Source organism: Chiloscyllium plagiosum, chromosome 21, assembly GCF_004010195.1.
Source record: "Chiloscyllium plagiosum isolate BGI_BamShark_2017 chromosome 21, ASM401019v2, whole genome shotgun sequence".
Classification (NCBI taxonomy): Eukaryota; Metazoa; Chordata; class Chondrichthyes; order Orectolobiformes; family Hemiscylliidae; genus Chiloscyllium; species Chiloscyllium plagiosum.
In genome coordinates, this window is record NC_057730.1 from 54,307,611 (window position 1) to 54,335,539 (window position 27,929).

Below are 27,929 nucleotides of genomic sequence, written 5' to 3' on the forward strand. Positions count from 1 at the left end.
CTGCCTTTATTCCTGATGAAGGGCTTTTGCCCGAAACGTCGATTTCGAAGCTCCTTGGATGCTGCCTGAACTGCTGTGCTCTTCCAGCACCACTAATCCAGAATCTGGTTTCCAGCATCTGCAGTCATTGTTTTTACCTAAGATGTGTACATTCAGTGACAATGATGCATTGAATGTCAAGGGGCAGTGATTAGATTCTTTCTTGTAGGAAATGACCATTTCCTGGCATGTGGCACATATTTTACTTGCCCTATGTCAGCCCAACACTCAACAGGGACCTGGTTGTGTTGCATTTGGCCATGTATTCTTCTGTTTCTGAGGAGTTGTGAGAGGTTCGAATACTGTGCAGTCATTAGTGAACATCCACACTTCTAGCCTTATGATGGAAGGTTAGTCATTGATCAAGCAGCTGAAGTTGGTTAGGTCTAGGACACTACCCTGAGGAACACCTTCAATGATACCCTGGAGCTGAGAGGACTCACATCCAATAAACATATGCTTTTGTGCCCAGTATGACTCCAGCCAGTGTAGAGGATTTCAACTCTATTTTTGCCAAGAATCCTTGATGCCACAGTCAAAAGCAGTCTTAAAAAGCCAAAAACAACAATCACTTTCACTTCACCTGTGAAGTTTCGTTCTCCTGTGAATTTCAGAAACAAGACTTTAATGACAGGTAGAGCTGTTTCTCCAGTAGTTCTCCAATATTTTGCATTTGTTTCAGATTGTCCTTAACTGTCAAAATACTTACTACCACTGGTATGGATTATGGCAAACTCAGTACTGCAGCACTAAACAATAAGGTCCTACAAAAAGCAGAAGTTTCACACAACCATTTTACTCAACACAGATAAATCAAGAGGAAGAAAACGTATATCCCAAGACATCTCACGGAAAAAAAGCTTGATTTATGTGGCATTGCTTTTAACTAAGGTAAGTGAAAATTCCATTGAAAACTAGCAAAATAAGTCACCGTGAAAGCAGTTATATACAACTGTAACGAATCCTTTCCTCAAACACATGAAACTGCAAAGAGGCGTTTATCCAACTTATAGACTGTTTCGTGATACAGTACTTTCAAACTTTCCAACCAACGAAGCCGTCAACTTGCCTTCCTTCCTGCCTGTCAAAACGTCAGACTTTGCGAGACATTTCCAAGTAGATACAGTAAACAACACTGAAGTGATTTGCCCTGGTTATGTAACCAGCGTGGGCTACTCTGGCATTTCGAGTTGCCAGGTTAAATCGTTCCGGATCCTTGCAGCGAGTGATCTTAGCTCACCACTCGGGCTCACAAAGCTTTTTCATGTCATGTCACTTGTCACATTTGGCTGCTTCCGCCACAACATCAAGTGAGTGGTCTGAAGGGTTCAAGCTTTGGGAGGTGAGTGCAAGAAGCAAAATCACAAGCAAGTTTTGATTTTAATAAGAGTTTTACTGGAAGGAAGGGTGTGGAGATGGTCCAGAGGAAAGATCGGGTGCAGAAATAAAAAAGCAAATGGGTCTGCCTTTGGAGTGATGAGGTTAGTAATAACAATAAACAGAAAGCTGAGAGAGGCAGGAATCCCCCTGTCTGTCTGTCAGGCTCCCCCCAGGGAGACAGCCCTCACCCTGACCACGAGCTGAACCCACACGGCAACAACAGACACACCCACACAAAAATGCACCCCGCGATCGGCGAGCTGCACATAATTACCGCTCATGTTTCCTGCCATTTCAGCCCCGAACGGCTCGCATCAGGCGACGGGCTGTGGCACGTCAACAACATCGCGGCGGCGACGCCAAACCTCCGCCATTTCCTGGCAGCCGCCCGGCGCGCATGCGTCCCCTCGGCCGCCGCGCCTGCGCGCCTCGGAGGCGGGTCGCCAACCTCCTACCGCGCATGCTCTGACCCAGAGGAGCAACGGCAAGGGAAGTGCGCAAAGTAACAGTTGGGAGGGATGATGTGGGGGTGGTAGTGTTATACTGGGGTGTACAAAATTAAAACATAGACTTAATATGTAAACGTTTGCTATAAATTATGTGTCTTACTATCCTATACTCCACAGCCACCTTATAAAGGAGCAGGACTCCAAAAGCTAATGCTTCCAAATAAACCTGTTGGACTGTAACTTGGTGTTGTGTGATTTTTAAAGTTGAGAAGAAGGTGCAGTACTTGGAAAGTCCACAAAGACTCGAGTTTCTTTTACCCCTCATTACACTTTTGTTGTTCTTGTTTGGTTCAAAAATGAAATGCAGATTGATAGGATGTTGGGACAAATCACTGCAGATGATGGAATCTACTGAGAGTCCTACAGCATGGTCATATGGCTCTTCGGAGTCATGGAGACGTACAGCAGGGAAAGAGAACCTTCGTTCCAACTTGTCCATGCTGACCAGCTATCACAAATCAATCTAGTCCCATTTGCCAGCACTTGCCCCAAATTCCTCTAAATCCTTCCTATTAATGTACCCATCCAGATGCATTTTTAATGCTATAATTGTACCAACCTCAACCACATCATGTGGCAGCTCATTCCAGACATGCACCACCCTCTGCATGAAAAGGTTGCCCTTTAGGTCCCTTTTAACCCTTTCCCCTCTCACCCTAAGCCAATGGCCTCTAGATCTGGGCTCCCCCACTCCAAGGAAAAGATCTTGTCTATATATCCTATCCATGACCCTTATGATTTTATAAACTTCTATAAGGTCACCCCTCAGCCTCTGACACTCCAAGGAAAACGGCTCCTGCCTTTTCAGTATCTCCCCTCCAAACTTGCCTACATCCTCACAAATCTTTTTTGAACCCCTTTCAAGTTTCACAACACCTTAACATCTTCACCAGCACCCTACACCCACTACCACCAGCCCCATTCCCACCTTCCACCAACTATCCACACTTCAGCTCTGATGAAGAGTCATCTAGACTCGAAGTGTTAGCTTGCTCTTTCTCCATGAATGCTGCCTGACCCACTGTGATCTCCAGCATTTGGTGTTTTGATAAGAACTTAGGTGTGTCATTTTTATTAAATGATTGAAACAAAACAGAAATTACTGGGCAACTCAGCAGGTCTGCCAGCACCTGTGCAGAGAAAACAAACTCAACATTTTGAGTCCTCTGACCCACCTTCAGATCTTTAGTTCTGAAGAAGGTTACTGGACTTGAAACCATAATTCTGATTTCTCTATACAGATAATGCCAAATCAACTGAGGTTTTCCCATAAGTTATGTTATTGTTTGTTTCAGATGTCCAACACCCACAACTCTTTATTTTATTAAATGCCTGATTTGTCTTACTCAAAAAAGAACAGAATTGATGCTAAACCTGTGAATCATGTCAATTACCATATTTATGAATTGCCCTGAAGGAGTGAAAATTTCAAAACAATGATGTGGTTAGTTGATGTTCCAAGAAAAGTAATCCCAACTTCCTGAAGACAGTTTCCTACAAAATCTTACACAATGGGCTTTTCAAAATAATGTATTCTTAGAAAAAGTTATCTTTAACCATTGAGAGTAGATTCTGCATTTTAATCGCAATAGTTATCTAATTTATTGAACTTGCTGCATGTTTATTTCTGTTGTATAAATAATTTTTAATATTACTTTGAATGAATGTAAATATTTTGCTTCTGTCATCGCTATAGGGATACAAAAAGGATCCAGTAATACCTGTAAACTAGGACGTCTAAGAGAGAGAGGAATTTTATTATTTGTTGGCAGGATGTGAGTGAGAACTGGCACAGGTCTGTGCTGGAGCTTCAACATTTTACAATTTATATCAAAGGCTTCAGTGAGGACAGCTAAATTTGCAGCTGACACAGAGATAGGTAGGAAAGCAAGTTGAGAAGAGGACATCAATCGATTATAGATATAGATAGGTTGTATGAGTACTTGGCAAAATTTAAAGTAATTAGACAGAATCAATGCTGTTTTGTGGAAGGTGAACCATATTCAAGCAATATACTAGGCATCTTTGAAGAAGTAAATATGCTTTTGGATGGAGGTTTGCTTGCTGAGCTGCAAGATTTATTTCCAGATGTTTCGTTACCCTACTAGGTAACATCTCCAATGGGCCTCAGGCGAAGCTAGTTGGTGTTCATGTATCCTGGTGGCTAGTTTTCTGCATGTTTGTCCAATGTAGTGTTTGTTACAGTCCTTGCATGGTATTTGTAAATAACATTAGTTTTGTTCATTGTCTGTTGGACAAACAGGCAGAAAACTAGCCACCAGGATACATGAACACTAACTAGCCACAAAAAGACATGACCCTCTCTCGCTAGTATCCTCACATATGGATGAGGAAGGACACCACTTTGACTGGGACAACACTTCCATCCTAGAACAAGCCAAACAAAGACACGCATGAGAATTCCTAGAAGCATGGCATTCCAACCGGAACTCTATCAACAAACACATCGAGTTAGATCCCATCTACCACCTCCTGAGAAAAGGAACGGGAAGTGACTTCACCACAGAAAATAACATCACCACAGGAAATGACATCACCAACCCATGAAACCCAAACATATAAATAGAAAGCAAGAATTTTCAGCATTCACCTGAGATCCACTGAAGATATTACCTAGTAGAGTAACGAAACATCTGGAAATGAACCTTGCAGTTCAGCGAGCAAACCTACATCCAAAATCTCAACCTGAGCTACAAATCTTCTCAAAACTCGCTAAGTAAATATGCTGTTAGTAAAGAGAAACTTATGCGTGTATTGCACTTGGATTTCAATGAGGTATTTGATAAGGTGCCAAATAAAGTTTATTGTGGAAAACGTATAAACTATTTAACAGGAAAGATAAAGTAGACACGAATGATTGTTTTTCACTGGAAAAATGAATGGTGTATCACATGGATCAATGCTGGGACCTCAACATTATAGTTTTTATAAATGACTTTGATAGAGGGACTAAAGGCATGGTTGCTAAAACTACGGACGACACAAAGGTAGGCCACAAGATATAGCAGCAGAATTAGGCCATTTGGTCCATCAACTCTTCTCCACAATTCAATCATGACTCATATGATTCACAACCCCATTCTTCTGCCTTCCCTCTGTAACCCTTAATACCTTTAATAATCAAGAACTTATTTCTGCTTTAAATACACTCAATGACCTAACCTCCATTGCCTTCTGCAACAATGAATTCCAAGCATCAACCAATCTCTGGCTGAAGAAATTCCTCCTCATCTCAGTTCTAAAGAGTTGTTCCTTCACTCTGAAGCTGTACACTTGGGTCCGAGTTTCTCCTTCTAGTGGAAACATCTCCATGTCCACCCTATCCAGACCTCTCAGTATTCTGTAAGTTTCAATGAGTAAGGGGAGACAACTTGTGAAGGGGAGACAGGTGGTTACAAACTGATGTAATTAGGTTAAATGAGTGGGCAAAGATCTGGCAAATGGAGTATACATGGCAAAACATGAAATTTTCTGTTATGGTAGAAAATAAAAGAATTATTTTCCCTTAATAGTAAGAGGTTCAGAGGGATCTGCATGTTCTACTGCATGAATCAATGTATGCAGGCTAGTATGCAAGTAAAACAAGTAACTGGGAAAGCTAATAGAATTTTATTGTTTAATCTGAGGGAAATTGAATCTAAAGTAGAGATGTTCTGCTTTGGTTATACAGGTTATTTGTAAGGCGATCTGTTTTTTTCTGCAAACAGTATTGGTCTCCTCATCTAAGGAAGGATGTAAATACTTGGAAGCAGTTCAAAGATGATTTATTAGATTGATGCCTGGAATGGGGGGCACTCAGTGGTAGTCTTGTGAGGAAAGATTAGCCAGGCTAGGATTAAATCTGCTGGAATGTAGAAGAGTAATTGCTAACTTGATTGATGTTGAGGATTCTTGGCATGAAGGATGTGTAGAGGATATTTCCTCTTGTGGGAGATTATAGAATAGGAATCACTGTTTAAAAATAAGAGAACGAACAACAAGTTTCTGTCAGAGAGTTGAGAGTTTTTGGAACTCTCTTTCTCAAAAGAGACTCTTTAAATAATTTTAAGGCAGAGGTAGATATAGTCTGGATAAGCAAGAGGATGGAAGGATATCAAAATAAGTAGGTACGTGGATTTGATGTCACAATCAGATCAGCCATGATCTTATTGAATGGTGGAACAGAGTTAAAGGGTTAAGTGCCTTCTCTTCTTAATTTGTATATTCCTAGAGAAAAGGAAAGAGACATTGATGAACTTAAAGTGAAGGAGGAGAAACTAAAGATATAAGATTAAACTAAGAATGAGATATTCCATTTTAATAATCTAATTACAAATCATACACAATAGGTTTACACAGTAGAAAGGCCAAGTGAGTAATTGTATGGTCAAGACAATTGAAATCCAAAGTGTTATGACACATCATTTTATTTTAATATTATTTAGTTCAAAGATCATTAATCAGGTACAAAGACATACATAACTTTGATATTGTATATTTAAAGAATAGATGTCTTGGAATACAGTTTCAATAAGCAAAGTGAATGTTAAGTTAGAAAACGGTTAAGCTAATGTGTTGGATCAACAAGATTTTAATTTTGTTCAAAATCAGGAATGGAAGATGTGGCAATTTAATATAAACTGGATAAGCCATGTGATTATTTAATATTAAGCAAAATCTGGCAATATTTTCACTTCGCTTATCATCTGTATGACATCTCCAGCAGATTAACACTTCAAAAAACAGTGGAAATTCCTGCATTGGCTTGAGTTATATTTTCAGCCTAGTACAGTTTATACGTAGAAAATTCACTTCCAGGCCTCCACCCAAGCAGTTGCACGGGGAAGGAGATACAGATCTGCCAGAGTAAGAAAAACAGATAGTTGCCAAGCTGTACAAGTAATATTCCTGGTAAAAAGGCCAATGCACAGCTCTGCTCTGGGATTGACAAAGTAAGCTGTTCAAATACCCGGCATTGTCTCCACCAAACTTAGAATTTTGGTCTCTTGGATCCAGGATTTAACTAGATAAATGACAAGAAACAAGTGAGACTCCTGCATCATTTGTCTATAACTACTCAGACTTTGTGACTGCCATCTTTACCCAGTCTGGCCTACATGTTACTCTGGACCACACAGCAATTCTGACAAAGTGTCACTGGACTCTGTTTGTTTCCCTACCAATGCTGTCAGCCCTGCTGAGTTTCTCCAGCATTTCCTATCTCTTTCCACAGAATTTCAATTGGCCTTTAACTTTATATTAAAGGATGAGTAACAAGTGGCCATGCCAGTGATACCCATATTCCATGTAAAAAATAAACTTTAAAAATGTATAATCCAGATGAAGACTATCAGTTCTAACTGGTCAATCTGAATGTCTGTAATCCACACCAGCCTCCTGCCACTGTCCTTTTCCCACCATAACTCTGTACTCAAGTTCCCTTAATATACTTAGAGTCAGAGAGATGGACAGCACGGAAACAGACCCTTCGGTCCAACTTGTCCATGTCGACCAAATATCCTAACCTAATCTAGTCCCATTTGCGAGCACTTGGCCCGCATCCTTCCAAACCCTTCCTATTCATATACCCATCCAGATGCTTTTTAAATGTTGCAATTGTACCAGCCTCCTCTGGCACTCATTCCATACAAGTACCACCCACTGCGTGAAAAGGTTGGTCTGTAGGTCTCTTTTATATCTTGCCCCTCTCACCCTGAACCTATGCCCTCTACTTCTGGACACCCTCACCCCAGGAAAAGACTTTGTCTATTTATCCTATCTATGCCCCTCATGATTGTATATACTTCTATAAGATCACCCCTCAGCCTCCAACGCTCCAGGGAAACCAGCCACAGCCTATTCAACCTCTCCCTATAGCTCAAATCCTCCAACCCTGGCAACATCTTTGTAAATTTTTTCTGAACCCTTTCAAGTTTCACAACATCTTTCCGATAGGAAGGAAACCAGAATTGCACGCAGTATTCCAAAACTGGCTTAACCAATGTCCTGTACAGCCGCAACAAGACTTCCCAACTCCTATATTCAATACTCTGAACAACAAAGGAAAGCATACCAAACGCCTTCTTCACTATCCTGTCTACCTGTGACTCTACTTTCAAGGAGCTATGAACCTGCACTCCAAGGTCTCTTTGTTCAGCAACACTCCCCAGGACCTTACCATTAAGTATATTAGTCCTGCTACGATTTGCTTTTCCAAAATGTAGCACCTCGCATTTATCTAAATTAAACTCCATCTGCCACTCCTCAACCCATTGACCCAATTGATCAAGATTCCATTGTAATCTGAGGAAACCTTCTTTGCTGTCCAATACACCTCCAATTTTGCTGTCATCTGCAAACTTACTAGCTATACCTCCTATGTTAATATCCAAATCATTTATATAAATGACAAAAAGTAGTGGACCTAGCACCAATCCTTGTGGCACTCCACTGGTCACAGGCCTTGTACACATCAAGCCTCCAAATAAATAAATTAGTGCTACCTGCTTCAACCACTCTGCCTGACAGTGTGATAAACATCCTTACTCCCAAAGTGATTCCTTGTACCTTTGTTTGATCTGTCAATTCATTTTTGAATTTATGGTCATGGTCTGGACGTGCACACACAGGTAATCAATTTCAATGAAGGCATTTGAAAACGTGAAAAGACTCTGAGAAGTCCACTCTTGGTCTTCTTTATTCCAGACAAAGCACCCCAGGCTGTGCAATCTTTCATGATAGGTACATCCCCTTGACCAGGGAATTGGGTCAACACTTTTTTTTGCAAAATACCAGTAAGTAAGTGATCCAGCCTAACATCTACATAAATTTAGCAGTACCTTCCTTAAATAGTAACCTACTTCTCCATGGATTAGCCCTATGCCAAAATCAGTTTTTGTTCTGTGTGTTTGAAGCTGGCAGCTTGTGGAGAGTTCATTAGCTGGAAATTACAACATCGACACAAGTTGTTCCAAAGGTTGCTATAATCAACCTTGCATAGGAACAGGAGCAGAGCTTGTTGTGATGGTTTTTAATAGGTCAATCATAAAATTCAAGGATCACTGAAAGGAGCAGTGAGAATTAAAGAAGGTGACTCCATGTTAGTTGGTGGCAGTTTAAGCAGAAGGCTGCTACCTTTATGTGCTGGTCAATCAGGCAGCAGAGGAGCTGTGTTAGCAGTCGCTGGATAGTCAGGTCTCAAGAAATGTCCAAGGATGTTTAGAAAATGGTGAGCTACCAAGGCAAGGGTAGTTGTTGAGATGGTCCACAATGGAACAGGCTTTGAGGGCATTCCAAAGCTAGCCTCTTCAAAAGCTTTAATGAGATTTTGGTGACTTGTAGTATCACTATGTCTGAGGATGTCATTGAGGGATCTGTGTAACCTGTCTTAATCGTATCTGCTATTTGATATGCAAAGTGGGGTAACCAACCACAGGAGTTCAACTGTTAACCCGCAGCCACTTCATATTAATTCTGAATGTTTGACTTTAATTTGTACATACCCAGTACATTACTATCTAAACTTGGGCTATTAAAATAAATTTTAATTTGCTCATTCAAAATTATGGAATCCTGTAACCTTATCCTTTGTAAATTTGTGTTTGTAATAACCCCAATAAACTTCCCCCGCTGATTAAGCTTTATCATGTGCATTCCTACTTGCAATTCCAGCTCACATTTGTTATATTTCAATTAATTGCAATTATTCACAGACTCTACAAGCCATTTGACATTTTCCCATATTTTGTTGCAGTGCTCTGATTTAGTATCATTCCAAATTGTACATTGTGACTTTGAGAGTCCAGATCACTTATATTTATAGTACCAGCAGTGGTCCCACCGCAGATCTTTTTTTCAATATATTCATTCACGGGATGTGGTTGTCATTGGCTAGGCCAGCATTTATTGTCTATCCCTAATTTCCTGTACAGCAGTTGAGAGTCAACTACATTACTCTGGGTCTGAAGTCACATATAGGACAGATCAGGTAAGGACGGTGGCAGATTTCCTTTCCTGAAGGACACTAATAGACTAGATGATTTTTTACAACAATTAATAGTAGTTAAGTGGTTGCCATTAGGCTAGCGTTTTATTCCAGTTTTTTTTGTTAAATTCAAATTTTAATATCAGCTGTGATGGGACTGGAACCGTGTGGTTCTATATTACTAGTTAGTGATATTACTACTTTAAGTTGTTTAAGGGTGTCAGAAATGAGTTTCTATGTGTTTAAATGAGGCTTTTAAAAAGTCTTGAGGTGAATGGTTCAGTGCTTTAGAAAATGAACAAGATGCCTTTTGAAACAGGGAGATAGGGCCAGAAACCAGTTCTTATAGAAGGACAGAGCCATCCAGAGGATAATGTGTGTGCAGGTTTCCTTCAGACAGAAGCAGGTCAGTCTAGTCTGTAAAAGCAGAAGTGCAGGTTAGCAGTTTCTAGAAAAGTCCAGGTAGGAGAAAAAAGTCCTGAATCATTTAGGAAAGTAAGACAAAGCTCCAGAAACAGAAGGCCAAGAAGGGGAAATGAAGGAATCCATGTTAAGAAATAAGGGAATTGTGTTAATATTAATAGTTTAATGACCTCATAATATTAACTGAAGAAGTAGCACCAATTTAATGCAGAAGTTTGCTGGAAAGAAAAAAAAGTACAGTTATGCCAACTGAACAAGGAATTTTGAAGTAGTTTCAGGGTGACCCTTCACTGACGTTTGAGTATTTGTAAGGTTGTAATTGAAATCAAAATAAGTATTGAATCTGTATTACTTATATTTGTAATGTGACTATCTCAAACAATTCTTGTACAGTGTAAAATTATGAGTTTTTTTTCCCTTTTGTGTATAATGAACTTTGATAATCATTTGTTAAAAGTACATGGCAGCCTCTTGTGAATAAGTTCAGTAAATGAAATGATCAACACAAAATTAAACTATAGTCTATTAAGCCAGGTTGCTCTCTGGAATCTGATTGTTTAGGATAACTATCAGCTGGAATCATAACAAAAACATCTATTAGACACAGTATATCTTCATTTAGAAAAAGAATTGCTGTACCAGAAAAATGGATATGCTTTGTGTGTCAACTTAAGGATTGCAGGAATTACAGCTTGTAAAACATCAAATATATGTATTTTAGTTTAAATCAACTACTTTTGTCAACAAATTAGTACCAAATGATCATCTTACATTTCACATAATTTCCTATCTCTTGTTATTTAAAGTGTGGATTCAGATTCGCTGAGGTGTCTTTCAGCAACAAGTTTACAGGGACTTTGTCAGTTTATTTGCAGTTTAGAAAATCAGACCTTTTTGCTACACCATTCCACAGTTTTGGTTGTGACAAGAATTGTTGCTCCTTCTTCAGTGGCTGGTAAAGGAAGTGAAGCATCACAGTCACAGTTTTCCTGAGTACCTGCTACCAACTTCTTCATTCCATTTCCTCGAGATGTGCAATTGGTAACTTCACTTTCCACACACAGTTCATATTGTTGATTCCTCACAGGAGAGAATCTCTGTTCATCTTTAGCCAAAGTGTGTTCCTTGGAACCTGAAACAATGGCACTGCTGTCGTATGTAACCTCTGAAATTAGAATATAAATAAATAGGCAATGACCTTGTCATGTAAGTTATAGAGTCATAATCATAGAGATGTACAGCATGGAAACAACCCTTTGGTCCAACTCATCCATGCCAACCAGATAACCTACATTAATCTAGTCCCATTTCCCACCACTTGGCCCATATCCCTCTAAACCCATCCCATTCATATGTCCAAGCAGATGTCTTTTAAATATTGCAATTGTACCAGCCCCCATCACTTCCTCTGGCAGCTCATTGCATACACGCACCACCCTCTGCATAAAAAAGTTTTCCCTTAGGTTTCTATTATACCTTTCCCTTCTCACCCTAAACCTATGCCCTCTGGTTCTGGATTCACCCACCCCAGTGAAAAGACTTTGTCTGTTTATCCTATCCATGCCCCTCATGATTTTATAAACCCCAATAAGATCATCCCTCAGCCTCTGATGCTCTCCCTTGTAGCCCTACACACGGATGAAAAAAACCATTTCGACAGGGACAACACATCTATCCTGGGACAGGCTAAGCAAAGACATGTCAGAGGATTCCTAGAGGCCTGGCACTCCAACCACAACGCCATAAACAAACACATAGATCTAGATACCATCTATCAACCCCTCAGAAAACAAACAGGAAATGACATCACCACAAACCCCAGTAACCCCATCCAGGACAAACATATAAATTGAAAGCAGGAGACAACAGCTTCGCTTCACTTGGAGGTCGCCCACTGATTATGTTACGTAGCCAGGTAATGAAATGTCTGGATATCAAACTTACAGCTCAGCGAGCAAACCTACATCCTAAACCTCAACCTGAGCTACAAACCTTCACAAACCTTGCAAAAAACTTCTTCACTATCCTATCTACCTGCAATTCCACTTTCAAGGAGCTATGAATCTGCACTCCAAGGTCTCTTTGTTCAGCAACACTCCCTAGGACCTTACCATTAAGTGTACAAATCCTGCCAAGATTTGCTTTTCCAAAGTGCAGCACCACGCATTTATCTAAATTAAACTCCAGCTGCCACTCCTCAGCCCATTGGCCCATCCGATCAAGATCCCATTGTAATCTGAGGTAACCTTCTTCACTGTCAATATATAAATTGATTTTCTTTCCTCTAAACATATGTTCACTGGCATGTGGCAGAGTACTGAGTGCCATGTTAGCTTGTTGCAAATTCAAGCCTATTGGCATTGGCTTCTCTTTTATTTATCCTCTTTTTACATTCCTGAGAAAATTTCACACAATGTCAGTAATGTGGAAAAATGTTATAATTGTGCATCACTATAAATCTGTCAGGTCACTGATATTTTAATTATTCTGGACGCACAGGTTGACATTTGAATCTTAACACTGGTGACTATTCTGATGCATGGAGGCAGCACTAAAATGTGCAGAGTATACTGAATTGTATCACATAGGTGGAAGCCATTTGGCCCATTAGGTCTGTGGCAGCCATTTAGAAGTCGTGTCACTTTCCTATCCTTTCGCCAAACCCCTGTTTTTCTTTACTCCTTCAAGTATTTATCAAATTACTTAAGAAGATTACTATTGAACATATATCCTCTGTAGCGATTGGAACAAGGTCAGCCAGGTGGTCCTCATAGAATATGAGTTCCCTGATTGGAGCTATTAATCTGATCCAATCAGCGAGTTATGGCTGACAGACATAAACAGGAGTGTCAGGGGCTTTCTTCAGTCTAGGAGCCAGCTCTCAGCTAGCTGGGTCCATGTCATGTACTATGTACGTGTAAGTAAAGGCTGATTTGATGACAGGAAACTGGCCTTTGTGGTTATTTCACCACGATGCTATCTGGCACTGCATGCTAATCCAGTTATTGTATTTTAAAAATGCTTATTTATATTGGCTGTAGTTCTTTTCCCAATCACTTAAAATTTACTGGACCCTTCTCTGCATCAGTGAACGGGAATTAGGTCTGTTGATGAGGGCAGTTACATTTTTACCATTTGACAAAATTAGACAAGAAAAATCCATAATTCATAATGAGTATAGAACTAGGGGACTTAATCTCAGAATGAAGGGTAGACCATTTAAGACAGATGAGGAGGACTTTCTTCATTCAGAGGGTGGTGAATCTTTGGAATTCTCTACTTCAGAGAGCTGTGGAATGAAAATCATTGAGCATGTTCAAGGGAGAAAGTGATATGTTTCCAGAGACAAATGACATTAAAAGGACATGGAGATGGCATGGGCAAGTGGCACTGAAGTAGAAGATCAGCTATGATTGAGCTGAATTGCAGGGAAGGCTGAATGGGCTACTCCTCCATGCGCTGAATGACCTACACCTGTTTCAAAGTTCAGGTTTGACATTCTGTAAAAATTTAACAATTTCTAAAATCACATTATCAATATCCAACATGTTTAAGGTGAAAATAACCTTGTCCAACTAAGATAAACTTTCTCTGCGTATATTTCACTTTTCTTGCAACATTGTTTGCGCATCATATTTACTCAGCAAGATGTAATTTCAGAAACAAAACCAGAAATTGCTGGAAAAACTTGGCAGAGTTGGCAGCATTGTGGAGAGAAAACAGAATTAACATTTCGGATCCAGTGACCTTTCTTCAGAACAGGTTTCCCAGCAACTTCTGTTTTTTGTTTCTGATTTCCAATGCCAGCAGTTCTTTGTTTTTTTTAAGAGGTGATTTCAACCACGTATTATTTCAAATTTTGTTTCCAAATAAAGGAACAGCTTGTAGATCTAATCTTTCATCTAACCTTTGAATTTGAATATTTTAACCTAAACTTTGAATATGTTAACTTGATAGCTCTTAAAACTTAAATTCTGAGGTCAAAAGCATTTAAAATATTTTTCTAATCAGATGATTGGTTACCTATATAAAAAAAGTTTTCATATGATTCATGAGTAAAAATCTGAATATTTTATCATCACCTGTAGATTTAAACAATGTTCTTGATTTCCTTTGATGTAATTTTCGAAGAACAAATGCGAAGACAAACAACACTATAATTAAAAGTGGAAGCAATCCAATAATAACCCAGAAGTTTCGAACTGTCACATTACTCCAGGTAGACGTGGAAGATTCTGGAATTTCTGTGTGAAAAAAGAACAGATTTATATCTGTTATAGTTGAATACAGATGCCCATTGCTCCTCAATTATCCATTTATAAGGCAATAATAATTTCACATTATAGTCAATTGAATCAAACTCTTCAAATGGAAAGTTGTTTAAATTCCACTCATGAGAATAATTTGTAATAAATAATATGCTCATATTCTGTTACAACAGCTTCCAACATTTGTCATTGAAATCATTTTGAATTCTGTTATTCACCTTCCATCAGGTCTCTAAAACAACATTCACTGCTTGGAGATGCTCAACAATTAGAGTTGCCTGACTTCAAATTCCCCAAAATAGAAGAGAATCATTCTGCTGATTCTCACATTCTGTTGATATGGCCAAGATCTAGTGCTTAAGCCAGTCCCCACAAAATAGGTATTTTCCCGTCAGAGATGTTATCATACACTTCTGGATAGGTTGGGACTTCAACTTAAGCCTTCTGATCCAGAGCTAGGGATACTACCACTGTGTCACAAGACCCCTAACCCTCACGAGTGGTAAACCCTTTCTTTCAAATCATCACAGACAGCTACCAGTATTGTTCAAATGCCACTAAACCAATGTAACTGATGACTGGTGTTGAGCAAAGATGCAATTTAAAATGCATGCAACATACCAGCTATTTTCATGCAGGTTGGTACTTACCCATTTAAAAATTCCAAAGTATTTTGATAAAGTTAGGTCTTTGGTCAGCTTCAACCGATTGTTTGCAACAGAAGCTAGCCAGAAAATGGAAATTTCAGGTGACATCAGTGAGATGGCTTGCTCACCTACTATGTATAGTGAGCAACTTTGTGGTATTTGATGCTAATGGAGATGCACTGTATCCCTGACAGCAACTTCTGGATTTCTATTCTTGACTGAGCATGTGCAGCTTCCAGAAGTTGCTGTCAGTGTGAGAACAGTGATGACATTGAAGGTTAACATTTTCTCCACTGTGACAATGTTAGAACCAAACGAACCTATTCAAACTTTGAACTGGAAGTACATAAGCATCTAAGGCAAATTGCTGAAAATGTATTGCTGGAAAAGCGCAGCAGGTCAGGCAGCATCCAGGGAACAGGAGAATCGACGTTTCAGGCATAAGCCCTTCTTCAGGAAGGGCTTCTCCTGTTCCCTGGATGCTGCCTGACCTGCTGCACTTTTCCAGCAACACATTTTCAGCTCTGATCTCCAGCATCTGCAGGCCTCACTTTCTCCAACTAAGGCAAATTGACTGACAGGAATATAATTTAATAGAGAAAACAAAAGAAATAGGATTGCGAGCCCACAGTCTTCTGAGAAAGAACATTCCAAAGATTCATAATCCTTTGAATGAAGAAAGGTTTCCTCATCTCAGTCATAACTGGTCAACTCATTATTGTGAAACACTAAACAATGATTCTAACTCTTGACCAGGAGAAAACCACCCTCCCCAGCAACAATCCTGTCAAACCTGTGACAAGATTTTTCAATGTTTTATAAGATCAACAATGTCCACTGAAGCTTATTCAACTCCTCACAAGAATGGGTTAAATCATTCCTTCCAAACACATCTCCAAAATGATCAATATTCACAACATACAGATCATTCAGTTAGGAAAATACCAGAGATAGACAAAAATAAATTGTTAATGCTCCTTTTGACCAACAGTTCTACTTTTACTAGATGAAGAGATTTCTTCTTTAAAAATGTTACTGTTTGAATAACGGCAAATATATTTATTTTTCCTACATTATAGCAAGGATTCTCAAAAAAGCAGAGAAATTTAGGAGGAATTTAAACCGATGAATTGAAGAAGAATGTTTATCACTATTTCTGAAGAAGAGAAATTATACACTTTTTAATGTACTGGACAAATACTCAAAGAATTTCATCAAGGTTAGACTAGCAAAGTATGATCTCAAATAGACTAACAAAATTTAGAATTAATTATTTAACTGTACAGTGCACAATGAAACTTTGAAGACATGAAAGGTATTATAAGGTGTCCAGATTTGGCCAGGTTCTGTAGACCAATACATGTGTCTGCTCCCATTTGTGACACAGTCGTACAGCACTCTGGTCAGACTGCTCCTTGAATACTCTTATTTCCAGCCTTGGGAAATAAGGAACTTATGAACAGGCGAGGTCATTCAGCTCATTGATCCTGCTTCACATTTCAATACGATCATAGCTGATGATCAAGCTTAATACCACTTTCCCATACTGTCTTCCTATCCATGATATCTTAGCATCCGGAAATGTATTGATTTCTATCTTGATCAATGAGAGTCAGTCAAACTAATGTGACCTCGAATGGCAGGGATCTCAGAAAAGGAACACAAGAAATAAATAACAATATTATACACGACTTATACATTTAATGGTAAGGTCCTAGGGAGGGTTGCTGAACAAGAACATAGAACATAGAAAAGTACAGCACAGAACAGGCCCTTTGGCCCACGATGTTGTGCCGAGGTTTAATCCTAATGTAAAATATAGTAACAACCTATGCACCCCTCAACTCACTGCTATCCATGTACATGTCTAGTAGTCACTTAAATGTCCTCAGTGACTCTGCTTCCACCACCACAGCTGGCAACGCATCCATGCATTCACTTCTGCATAGAGAACCTACCTCTGACATCTCCTTTATACCTTCCACGTAATATCTTCAAACTATGACTCCTCGTACCAGTCAATCCTGCCCTGGGGAAAAGTCTCAGGTTATTGACTCTATCTAGACAAATAGACCTTGGAGTGCAGGTTCATAGTTCCTTGAAAGTAGAGTCACACATAGATAGCATAGTGAAGAAGGCATTTGGTATGCTTTCCCTTTTTGGTCAGAGCATTGACTATAGGAGTTGGGAGGTCATGTTGCAGCTGTACAGGATATTGTTAAGCCACTTTTGGAATATTGCGTGCAATTCTGGTCTCCTTCCTATCAGGAGGATGTTGTGAAACTTGAAAGAGTTCAGGATTGGTTGGAGGATATGAGCAATAGGGAGATGCTGAATAGGTTAGGGTGTTTTCCCTGAAGCATCAGAGGTTGAGGGGTGACATTTTAGAGGGTTACAAAATCATGAGGAGCATGGATAGGATAAATCGACAGTCTTTTCCCTGGGGTTGGGGAATCCAGAACTAGCAGGCATAGATTTAGAGTGAGAGGGGAAAGATATAAAAGGGACCTACGGGGCAACTTTTTCATGCTGAAAATGATGCACGTACGGTATGAGCTGCCAGAGGAAATGGAGGAGGCAGGTACAATTACAGCATTTAAAAGGCATCTGGATGGGTTTATGAATAGGAAGGGCTTTACAGGGACATGGGCCAAGTGCAGGGGACTAGATTAGGTTGGGATATCTGGTCAGCATGGATGGAAGGGTCTGGTTCCGTGCTGTACATCTCTATTACTCTGTGACTATAAGTCAAGAAATATATGGAAAAAAGATAAATCCAGAATATTACTTTCAATTGAGCAGTGTGCATTGAGCAAAGGGAGACCAGTTTAAACATGAAGAAGGTAATTTTAGGATTAATATCAGGATTTTTTTTTCACGCAGAGAGTAATCAACATCTGGAATGTAGTCTCAGGGAGACCAATCAAAGTAATGATTCTGGAATCATTTGTGTAACAATTGAATGCAGCAATATGGGGAGGGAAGAGCAGTTCGTCAAGAGTGTATTAAGAGGTACTGAAGGATGCCAGAGGCTCCAATAATCTACTGATGATACAGAACCATTTAGTAACTCAGATTTACCACAAACAAGTAGTTACTCGTTTCAGTTAGTAATTTGTTTTTAGAAGTACTGAATGCAAAAGTCAATGTCTTGCTCAATGTGATTAAAAAAAAAATCTAATACCTAAACTGCAGAGTTGATTGGATTTTTGCCATGATACCAGTTCCACTGCATTCAGAAACCATCCTTCTATTTCAATCTGGCAGCCTGGTTGCCAAACCATTTTTCCAGGTTCTTGCAAATGCAAGGTGTTTTTACACAGCGCCTCTTGAATCTAAGTGAATTGAGTCACTAAAGAAAGTGTTGAAAGAACTGAGTTGCACAGTGGAATTGTTCATTGTTCTTTGACACGTGTGAACTCATCCCAACATAGAAATAATTTTCACTTTCTGACAGAAGTTCTGAGTTCTCTTAGCAGCACAGGCTTGTAATGCCCTCAATGAAACACAAACGCTGCACTCATTTGACAATCCCACTGAAAGCCCTTACAATCTGTCTGAATAGGAATTGGAAATAAAAATTATACTACTCAAGGTGGGCCTATCTTAAAAATTCACTGAAGCGCACAGCTTCAAAGCATTTTAATCCAACTCTAGGTGGTAATTTGAATTTAACTCATTTGTGAGAAACTAAAACCATACAACAAGCTGTCATTTCATACATCATTTAATTGTACATTCCAGGTGACTGAGAAGTGTTTTCTTGTCTAAATCATCAACATCTTTGATATTAAGTGATGAATGAATTGAAGGTCACAACAAAATTTTAGCTTGCAAGGTCCAAATTTGTGGACAAAATTTAGGATTTGAGGTTATCTTCTGTTCAGGGTTGGGGGTTAGTTTAGAGTGAAAATCATAGTTTTATGTGTTAATGGGGGTTTGTCAGTGGGGATTACCTTGGTTTGCTAGAAAAAATTAACACCATTGTTAAAGACATTTATACATTTCAACAATATTTCTTTTTTATTAGTACAATCTGATAAATTAACCTTTTTCTTTTCCAAAGGGCTGCATATACATAGAACATAGAACATTGAAAAGTACAGCACAGAACAGGCCATTTGGTCCACAATGTTTTGCCAAGGATTAATCCTGATGTAAAATAAAATAACTTAACCTACGCACACCTCAACCCACTGCTATTCATGTGCATGTCCAGCAGTTCCTTAAATGTCCCTAATGACTCTGCTTCCACCACCACCCCTGGCAACGCATTCCATGCATAAAGAACCTTCCTCTGACATCCCCTCTATACCTTTCTCCTAATATCTTAAAACTATGACCCCTCGTGCCAGTCAATCCTGCCTGGGGCTATTGACTCCATCCATTCCTCTCATTATCTTGTATAACTGGAACATTTAAAAAAACAAATGAATGTCAGATGGTTAGGGAGAAGCTATGAATAAAATAGATAAATCACTGTTTTAGGTTTAGACAATTCACTTCAGCTACTTCTACGTTAATTTGCTAGCAGGATTAAGAGTGTGGTACCAAGTTAACAATACTGAACCCACTTGAACGTAAGTCTTATTGTCATGGACTTCTACTTGCATTAAAGAAACCACGAGAGAGCAAAAACTTGCAGATAATCGATTGGGTAGAATTCTCCAAACCCACGAACTCTACTGCCTTAAGAACAAGGGTGGCTGACACACAGGAACACCACCACCTGCAAATTCCCCTCAAAGCCTCATCCCGATTTGGAAATATATCACCATTTCTTTACTGTCTCTGGGTCAAGCACTGTGGGAGTGTCCCTACACCAGATGGGCTGCAGTGGTTCAAGAAGACATCTCGGTGCTATCCTCTTAACGGCAACTAGAGATGGACAACAAATGCTGTCCCAGACAGTATGCCCCACATCTCTTGGGAGGAAAGAAAATTAAAGTGCCTTGATGTAATATTGCAACAGGACAGATCCAGCATTTATATGTAATGTTAAAGTATACAAAGTAATTACTTTAAAAAAGAGTTGTGCATACTTCGTGCATACACCAGTGACCCTGCAGTTTCTCTGACTATGAAAACAACTAGTGTTAAAAATATATATCTGGCCAATAAGCAGAGAAGCAAAAAGTTTGTTAGGCAAGCATATTTATTGAAGTATGATTTGGTTATGAAAGAGCAGAATCCAGTGACATGGTTGTGTGGTTTGTGGCAAATATTCATTGCCCATATTCTGATCTGTATTTAACAGCAGTGATCAATGCAGTTTCGTGGTCTGAATGTTTTTGCAGTGTTGATAATCAAAAGTTCACAATGCACTGAGAGAGGGAGATTGACAGATCTCAGAAAAGTTTTTTTGTGGGAAGATAAAATTGTATCATCTTGTGAAATTATAACGGTCTTCAAAAAGAAGCAGAACTGCAGGAATCAGGAGAAATTTTATGTATGTAGGCTCAGTGGAAGTGTTGGTTTTATAGAAGCTGTTACATGTAGAAAAAAGATTTATATTTCATTACTTCTCTACTCTGTACATTTCCATGAAGATGCTCCTTTGAACCAAACTTTGAAAAAGCTTCTGATTATGATTTGATATCTCTTTATGTGGCTTGGTGTAATTCTTTTAATAATTGCTCCTTTGAAGCATCTTGGGACATTTTAATATGTTAAGGGGCACTACCTGAATAAATATAGATTTTAATTATATGACTTTATAAGCAATGTGGAACTTCCTTTGTCAGCACAATTTTCACCATTATCTGAAGAACCTGCAGAAAGCTAGCTCACAACATTTGAATGTCAGATTGAACTAGTTTCACTCCACTGAGGCTTTCTACTCTAAGAGCTAAAATTTTAGTTGTAGAATATAAGATTGGAATGATTTGCTTGCTATAGAATGTGATAAGTTAGATGCAGATGATATGGCTTCCTTTTGATGGCGAATGAAATTTCAACACCTGCCAGATGGTGAAATAAATCCATACTGCCCAATAACATAATTCAGCTTCTGGCAGCTCAGTAATTGGTGAGGTTAAAGCTATTCTATTTGGCTGATCCAGAAACTCTGTCCCTGAGCCCTGATTCTCCTGATAGACTCTATTGATAGAGACTGACTAGACAGGGGTTATATTCATTGGAATTTAGAAGAATGAGGAGGGACCTTATAGAAACCTATAAAATTATGAAGGGAATAGATAAGATAGAAGTAGACAGGATGCTTAACAAGAGGGCATAGACTCAAAATTAGAGGGAGCAGATTTAGGACTGAATTGAGAAGGAAATTCTTAACCCAGAAGGTTGTGAATCTGTGTAATTCTATGCCCAGTGAAATAGTTGAGGCTTCCTCATTGAATGTTTTTAAAGCTAAGATAGATAATTTTTTGAACAATAAAAGAACTAAGGGTTATAGTGAGGTTGGGTGGGGTGGGGGGGGGGTAAATGGAGCTGAGGCCACAAAATGATCACCCATTATTTTATTGAACGGTGGAGCAGGCTTGAAGGGCCAGATGGCCTATTCCTGCTCCTATTCTTATGTTCTTATAATTCGATTGTCCATGTTGGATGTCGACTGGGATTCAATGTCCCAGTACAACTTCATTAACTTAATCTCAGTCCATTCATTCTACCACCAAGACCAACAGTCTCAACCTCCAAAAACTACCTCCTATTCGGACTCATTTCCCATCCTCTTTTTTTCTTTATGTCTTATCTTAGAAAGTCACAGAGACATAGAGTCCTACAGCACAGAGACAAGTCCTTCAGCCCAAACTGGTCCATGCCAACCAAAATGTCTGCCCACACTAACCCCCTTTCCCTACACTTTGCCCAATCCTTCTTAACCTTTCCTATACACCTATTTGTCCAAATGCCTTTTAAATATTGCTAATGTACGCATCTCAACCACTTCCAATGGCAGCTCATTCCATAATGGTGTTTCTTGGTGTTTCTTTTCTTCACTCCTGGCCTCAGCGTGAACCCGACAAAGTGCCCATGGCAGTGTCTCTCAGTGGTATACAGCAGTTTCTCAGTGGCCCGTGGCAGTGCCTTAGCCCGGTCTCTCAGTGGCATACAGCAATCTCTCAGCAGCCCGCGGGCGGTGTCTTAGCCTGGTCTCTCAGTGGCATACAGCAGTCTCTCAGCAGCCCATGGCGGTGTCTTAGTCTGGTCTCTCAGTGGCATACAATAGTCTCTCAGTGGCCCGTGGTGGTGTCTTAGCCTGGTCTCTCAGTGGTGTACTACAGTCTCTCAGCAGCCAGTGGCGGTGTCTTAGCCTGGTCTCTCAGTGGCATACAGCGGTCTCTCAGCAGCCCGTGGCGGTGTCTTAGCTTGGTCTCTCAGTGGCATACAGCAGTCTCTCCGCAGGCCATGGCGGTGTCTTAGCCTGGTCTCTCAGTGGCATACAGCAGTCTCTCAGTGGCCCATGGTGGTGTCACGGCCCAATCTCTCAGCAGCCCATGGTGGTGTCTTAGCCCGGTCTCTCAGTGGCATACAGCAGTTTCTCAGCAGCCCGTGGTGGTGACATGACCCAGTCTCTTAGCAGCCCAAGGCCTGTGTCTTGGCCCGGTCACTCTTGTGGCAGTTCCCCAGTATCTGTGGCAGCAGCGTCGAGATCAGACAGCTGAGGTTCCCCCAGACAGTGCGATAAGCAGACTTTTAACTTAATTCCTTTATTTTTCCAGTTTAGGAAGCTTTTTAATGTTAATTAGTATTTATTTATGTTTCTACTTATTGTAAAGGTAATGATTAATTTATTAACTCTGTTTCTCTTACTACTTTGTACCTAAGTTTCTTTTATACCTAGAAACCTTTGTACCTATGGTGGCGCCTTGTGGGGCTACATTATACACTTTTCACTGTACTTCTGTATTTCTGCACTTGAGTGCATGTGACAATAAAATCTGCATCTAAAACTTTCATCAGCAGAATTGCAACCACCTTATTCCCATTAGGTCATTGGTTGCTTGTATAAACTCTTAGAAACAAAAAAATTCCAGATGCTGGAAGAACACAGCAAGCCAGGCAGCATCGGGAGATGGAGAAGTCAACATTGTAGGTATAACCCTTCCTCAGGAATTGTGAGCACCAGTTCAGGCATAATCAATTTAAATAGTCCCCTTTCGTTCAGAACTGGCTGGAGGAGACATCTCATCTCTTGGTCTTTTGTGGAGATCCACACAATGAATGGGTGTGACGTTCCAGGAGGTTGATGTCTCTATCTTACACGCAATCCCTTGAGAGCAGGGATGACTTCCTTCACCTGGAGTTCGGGGTCATACGGTTATGAAACACTCCAATACGAGATCCACACACCCTGTCACAGATGGAGCAGGTAATGGGTGGTGGGATACTCAGGATTTCACACACTCCTTCCACTGTTTGCACTTCATTTTCACCTAGGCCAATCAAACATGCTTGAAATGGTTTGCACCTTCATAGATGCTAATAGAGTCATAGAATCATACAGCATGAAACAGACCGTTCGGTTCAACTCATGTATGCTGACCAAGTTTCGCAAACTCAACTAGTCCCACTTGCCTGCATTTGGCCCATATCCCTCTAAATATTCATGTACCTGTCCAAATATCTTTTAAATGTTGTAACATACTGGTAAATTTTTATTGAACTCTCTCCAATTTAATAATATTTTCTCCAATTTGAGAGTGTATAGGGCAAAAGCACCCCACAATTGAGTGGAGCCATTGAATTATTTCACTGAAGCTTTGAAGACATCCTAAAAACATTTTATCTGCTTTCCTGGTAACTGCTTAATGTGATGAAGTTCAGAGTAGAAAGCCTGTTATATACCTTGTAATGACATTTTGATTTAATTCTGAAACATTTCCTTTCTTAGTTTCCGTTAACCTTTTGACTTTTTGTTGCAGTGTCTTATCTGGTTAATGTTTACTTACTTAAGAGTAGATGGCTATTTCAGCAGTCTTCAGTCAAGCACATGGATGATGTGGCCCAACACAGTTGATTGTCTGCAGTCAGTGTGTTGATGCTGCGTACATTAACCTGGGAGTAGACACTGTTTTGGAGCCCCTATCCTGTCAGCATATTTGTACAATTTTGCAGGGGCATCACTGGTAATATTTATGAAGGGATTTGGAATGTGAAATGACCCATCTCAGAAATGTACAGAAAGGCAGCTACTGCCCTGTAGACCATGAGATTGGTATTGGGTTTGAGACCTCTTTATCAAATACTGTGCTCCCTAGCACTGGCACACTGATGGCAGTGTCAAATTTCTGCTGTAGTTGAAAGGCTCCCAAAACTTGATCCACAATGTCCGGTGATCTCACTGTAGACAGTGAGTGGGCAGTGTTGTGTGGTGGGAATAGTCTGATAGAAAACCTTTGTTTTCTGGATGTTACCCCTTTATGAATGTGTTGATTGCAGTTTGGTTATTGTTGATTATAGCTCAATCTCTGAGTGTGCACACAAGTCATCTACGTACAGCAGCTCAATGACAAAGGGTAGGATGATCTTGATTCTGGATTGGAGGTGGCACAGGTCAAACAGCTCTATGTTCATCGGGAAGAGAAACTCCAATTCAGCAGAAAGTTTCATAGAGATGGGGTAAAGTATTGTAGTGAAGGAGATGGAGAACAGCATTGGTGCAATGACAGTGTTGTTTAACCCCAGTTGGCACACATATTGGGTCGGTGGTGGACCACAGATGAGCATTTGGTTTGGATGCTTATGTGCAGCATGTGGAGGACTGAGACAAATTTCTGTGGGTATCCAAATTTCAGGAGGAGGCTGCATAATTCCTCCAGGTTGACAGAGTCAAAATCTTTTTTGAGGTTAAAGAACATATAGAGGTTGCTGCTGCTTTCTCTCTTTTCTTGGACTTACCTTGCTGTGAAGACAATATTCACTGACTCTGGATGGATGGAATCCTCACTGTGATTCTGGGAGGAACTCTTCAGCTACTGGGAGGAGGTCATTGAGGGGAAATTTTGTCATGACCTTTGCTGTGGTATACAGTGGGAGACCTCTCTATGGTTTTCACGATTGATGTTATCTCCTTTTTTGAATATGGTCATATTTATGACATCCCAGAGGTCTGTTGGCATGCTCTCCTCTTCCCAGGTGTGGAAGGTGAAATTGTGTATTTGTGCTAGTGGTATTTCCCAGCCGTACCTCAGTATTTCAGCAGGGATTCTGACTGCTTTGACTACTAAGTTGGTTCTCAGCTTTCGAATGGCCTTTCTAACTCATGTTTGAGGTTATGGGACGGCATAGTGGCTCAGTGATTAACACTGCTGCCTCATAGCACCAGGGAACTGGGCTCGATTCCACCATCGGGTGAGTGTTTGTGTAGAGTTTGCACATTCTCCCCATGTTTGTATGGGTTTCCACCGGCTGCTCCAGTTTCCTGCCACAGCCCAAAGATGTGCAAGCTAGGTGGATTGGCCATGCTAAATTGCTCTTTGATGCATTAGTCAGGGGTAAATTTAGGGTAGGGGAACGGGTCTGGGTGAGTTACTCTTTGGAGGGTCAGTGTGGACTTGTTGGTCTAAAGGGCCTGTTTCCATACTGTAGGGAATCTAATCTAATCTAAATTACCAATAGTGTCCAGGGCTTCATAGGTTAGGTGTGATATGGATGTGCCGGTATTGGACTGGGGTGAACAAAGTCAAAAACCACACAACACCAGGTTATAGTCCAACAGGTTTATTTGGAAATACTAGTTTTCAGAATGCTGCTCCGAGGTGTATTAGCCATGGGAAATGCAGGGCTACATGTATAGGTTAGGGGGATGGGTCTGGGTGGAATGTTCTTCAGTGGGTTGTTGGGCCGAATGGCTTGTGGGGATTTTCAATTCAGGTGTGGTTGGAAGCATTCACTTCAGAGACTTTCAGTGGGGACATCCCTCCATGTGCTCCCTCCATGGAGCAGTCACTGTATCTGTGTTCTTGATGAGTGCCACTTCATTTTTAGCTCTCATAGCAGAAGTGCCGGAGTGCTTAGGTCATGACTGCACTAAAGAAACACCACACATCACAGCTGAGTTGCTAGATTCCTGTGCTCCTTTCATTCACTATTTTTAGGGCATGGTTACTGGAGACCCGCTTTATTCTAGTGCTTCCAGTTTTGGAATATCTTGCCCTTGTAATTCAGTAGCTCCTGGCTGTTCGAGACAAACTAGTCTTGATGTTTCTTGGTAAATAAACGTAGAGTCTCCTAAGAAATATTGGTCATGATAGATTGAAAGGTAGACCAGGCACTGGGGTTCCTGTTCACTGAGCATCTCCAAGTTCACTGTGTAGCATGGACTGAGTAGATCTTTCTTCACAGCATCCTCAAGTCCATCAACATTGAATTTCTTGTGCCAGTGCTTCTTCTGCTGCAGTTTTTTCTTTGGGTCAAGCTGAAGGAAAGGTAAAGAGGGTTGGGTGACAGTTGATTTAGCAGTTGTCAGCTCATGTCATGGCGTGGCTGATGCCAACATCCTCATATTTCTCACTGTGGTGATGTGTTCAAACCAGTGCCAATGTCCAGAGCAAGGATGTTACCATGAGAGCTTGTATTTGTCTTTTTCTGGCAAAATAAAGGGTTTGTTATGAGCAGATCATGTTGTAGACATTTTGTCAGGAGGAGGATTAGCTTCATCATTACCTGCCCTGTACCTTCCTTGCCAAAACACCTTTCCAGAGGTTTCTGAGTCTCCCAACATGAATATTGAAATCATCAAACAGAATCAGTTTGTTTCCCATTGGCACACTGGACAACAACTGAGGTAGAGTTCCTTCTTGGTCTCAACTGTTAACTTTAAGGATTGAGGCACGCACACTGACATGGCATTATGTTTCTGAGTTAGGGTGTGCTGAAAGGTCAACGGGTGTTTCATTTAACCCAGATGGAGACTTGAGGAGATGATAAATTTGTTCATATTTAATGGTGTAACCAATCCAAAGGAGTCAGTGTTCTTCTTTAGATTTCATCTTCCAGAAGAATATGCAACCACCAATTTTTTTCTTTGAGTTGATCATCTCCTGCCCACTGTGTCTCTCTCAGGGGACAGGTACATTGATGTCAAACTCTGGAGTTTCTGGGACAGGATAGCGGAGCAAGATTGAGGACTGTTACAATTGGGGTTGGTCGTGAGTACCCTCATTATCCAGGTCCCCAATTTTATATTGAGAGAGTCACACAGAGCCATAGAGTTATACAGCAGAAGAGGCTCTTTGGCCCATTGCATCTGTTTCAACCAGTCTACATGAAGGCTATTTTCCAACATTTGTCCCATTGTTTGATATGTTATGACATTTCCAGTGTTCTTCCAAGTAATTTTAAAAGATTGTGAGCTTTCCCACTTCTACTCCCCTTCCAGGCAATGCAATTCAGATTCCCACCACCCTCTGGGTGAAATCCTTCTTCCTCAAACCTCTTCTAAATCTCCCATCCTTCATCTTAAAATTATATGCCCTCTTGCTTGATCCTTCAATCAAGGAGAACAGCTGATTCCTATACACTCTGTCCATGCCCTCAATCTTACATCAATCAGGTCCTGGATCAGCCTTCTCTGTTTCAAAGAAAACAACCTGAGCTTATTCAGTCTCTCTTTATAGCTAAGCTGCTCCATTGCAGGCAATATCACCTGTGCACACCCTCTAATGCAATCACACCCTTCTTGTAGTGTGGAAGACATTTGGTGTGAGGGGGATCT

At 40.3% G+C, this 27,929-nt stretch overlaps 2 protein-coding genes across 2 annotated transcripts in view; both read right to left on the reverse strand.

Moving 5' to 3' along the window:
- snx29 (sorting nexin 29) overlaps nucleotides 1-1,839 on the reverse strand; it is a 495,640-nt gene extending 493,801 nt beyond the window's left edge. Inside the window, exon 1 of the mRNA XM_043711094.1 lies at nucleotides 1,694-1,839. Within this exon, the coding sequence (XP_043567029.1) occupies nucleotides 1,694-1,712 (19 nt within the window). The 5' untranslated portion in view covers nucleotides 1,713-1,839. The remainder of the gene's footprint in view (nucleotides 1-1,693) is intronic.
- Nucleotides 1,840-6,300: 4,461 nt separating this feature from the next.
- Nucleotides 6,301-27,929, reverse strand: part of LOC122560463 (tumor necrosis factor receptor superfamily member 17-like) — a 50,711-nt gene continuing 29,082 nt past the window's right edge. Inside the window, exons 2-4 of the mRNA XM_043711096.1 lie at nucleotides 14,418-14,579; nucleotides 11,226-11,500; nucleotides 6,301-6,951 (exon numbers count right to left, since the gene is read on the reverse strand). Coding sequence (XP_043567031.1) covers nucleotides 6,919-6,951; nucleotides 11,226-11,500; nucleotides 14,418-14,579 — 470 coding nt within the window. The 3' untranslated portion in view covers nucleotides 6,301-6,918. The remainder of the gene's footprint in view (nucleotides 6,952-11,225; nucleotides 11,501-14,417; nucleotides 14,580-27,929) is intronic.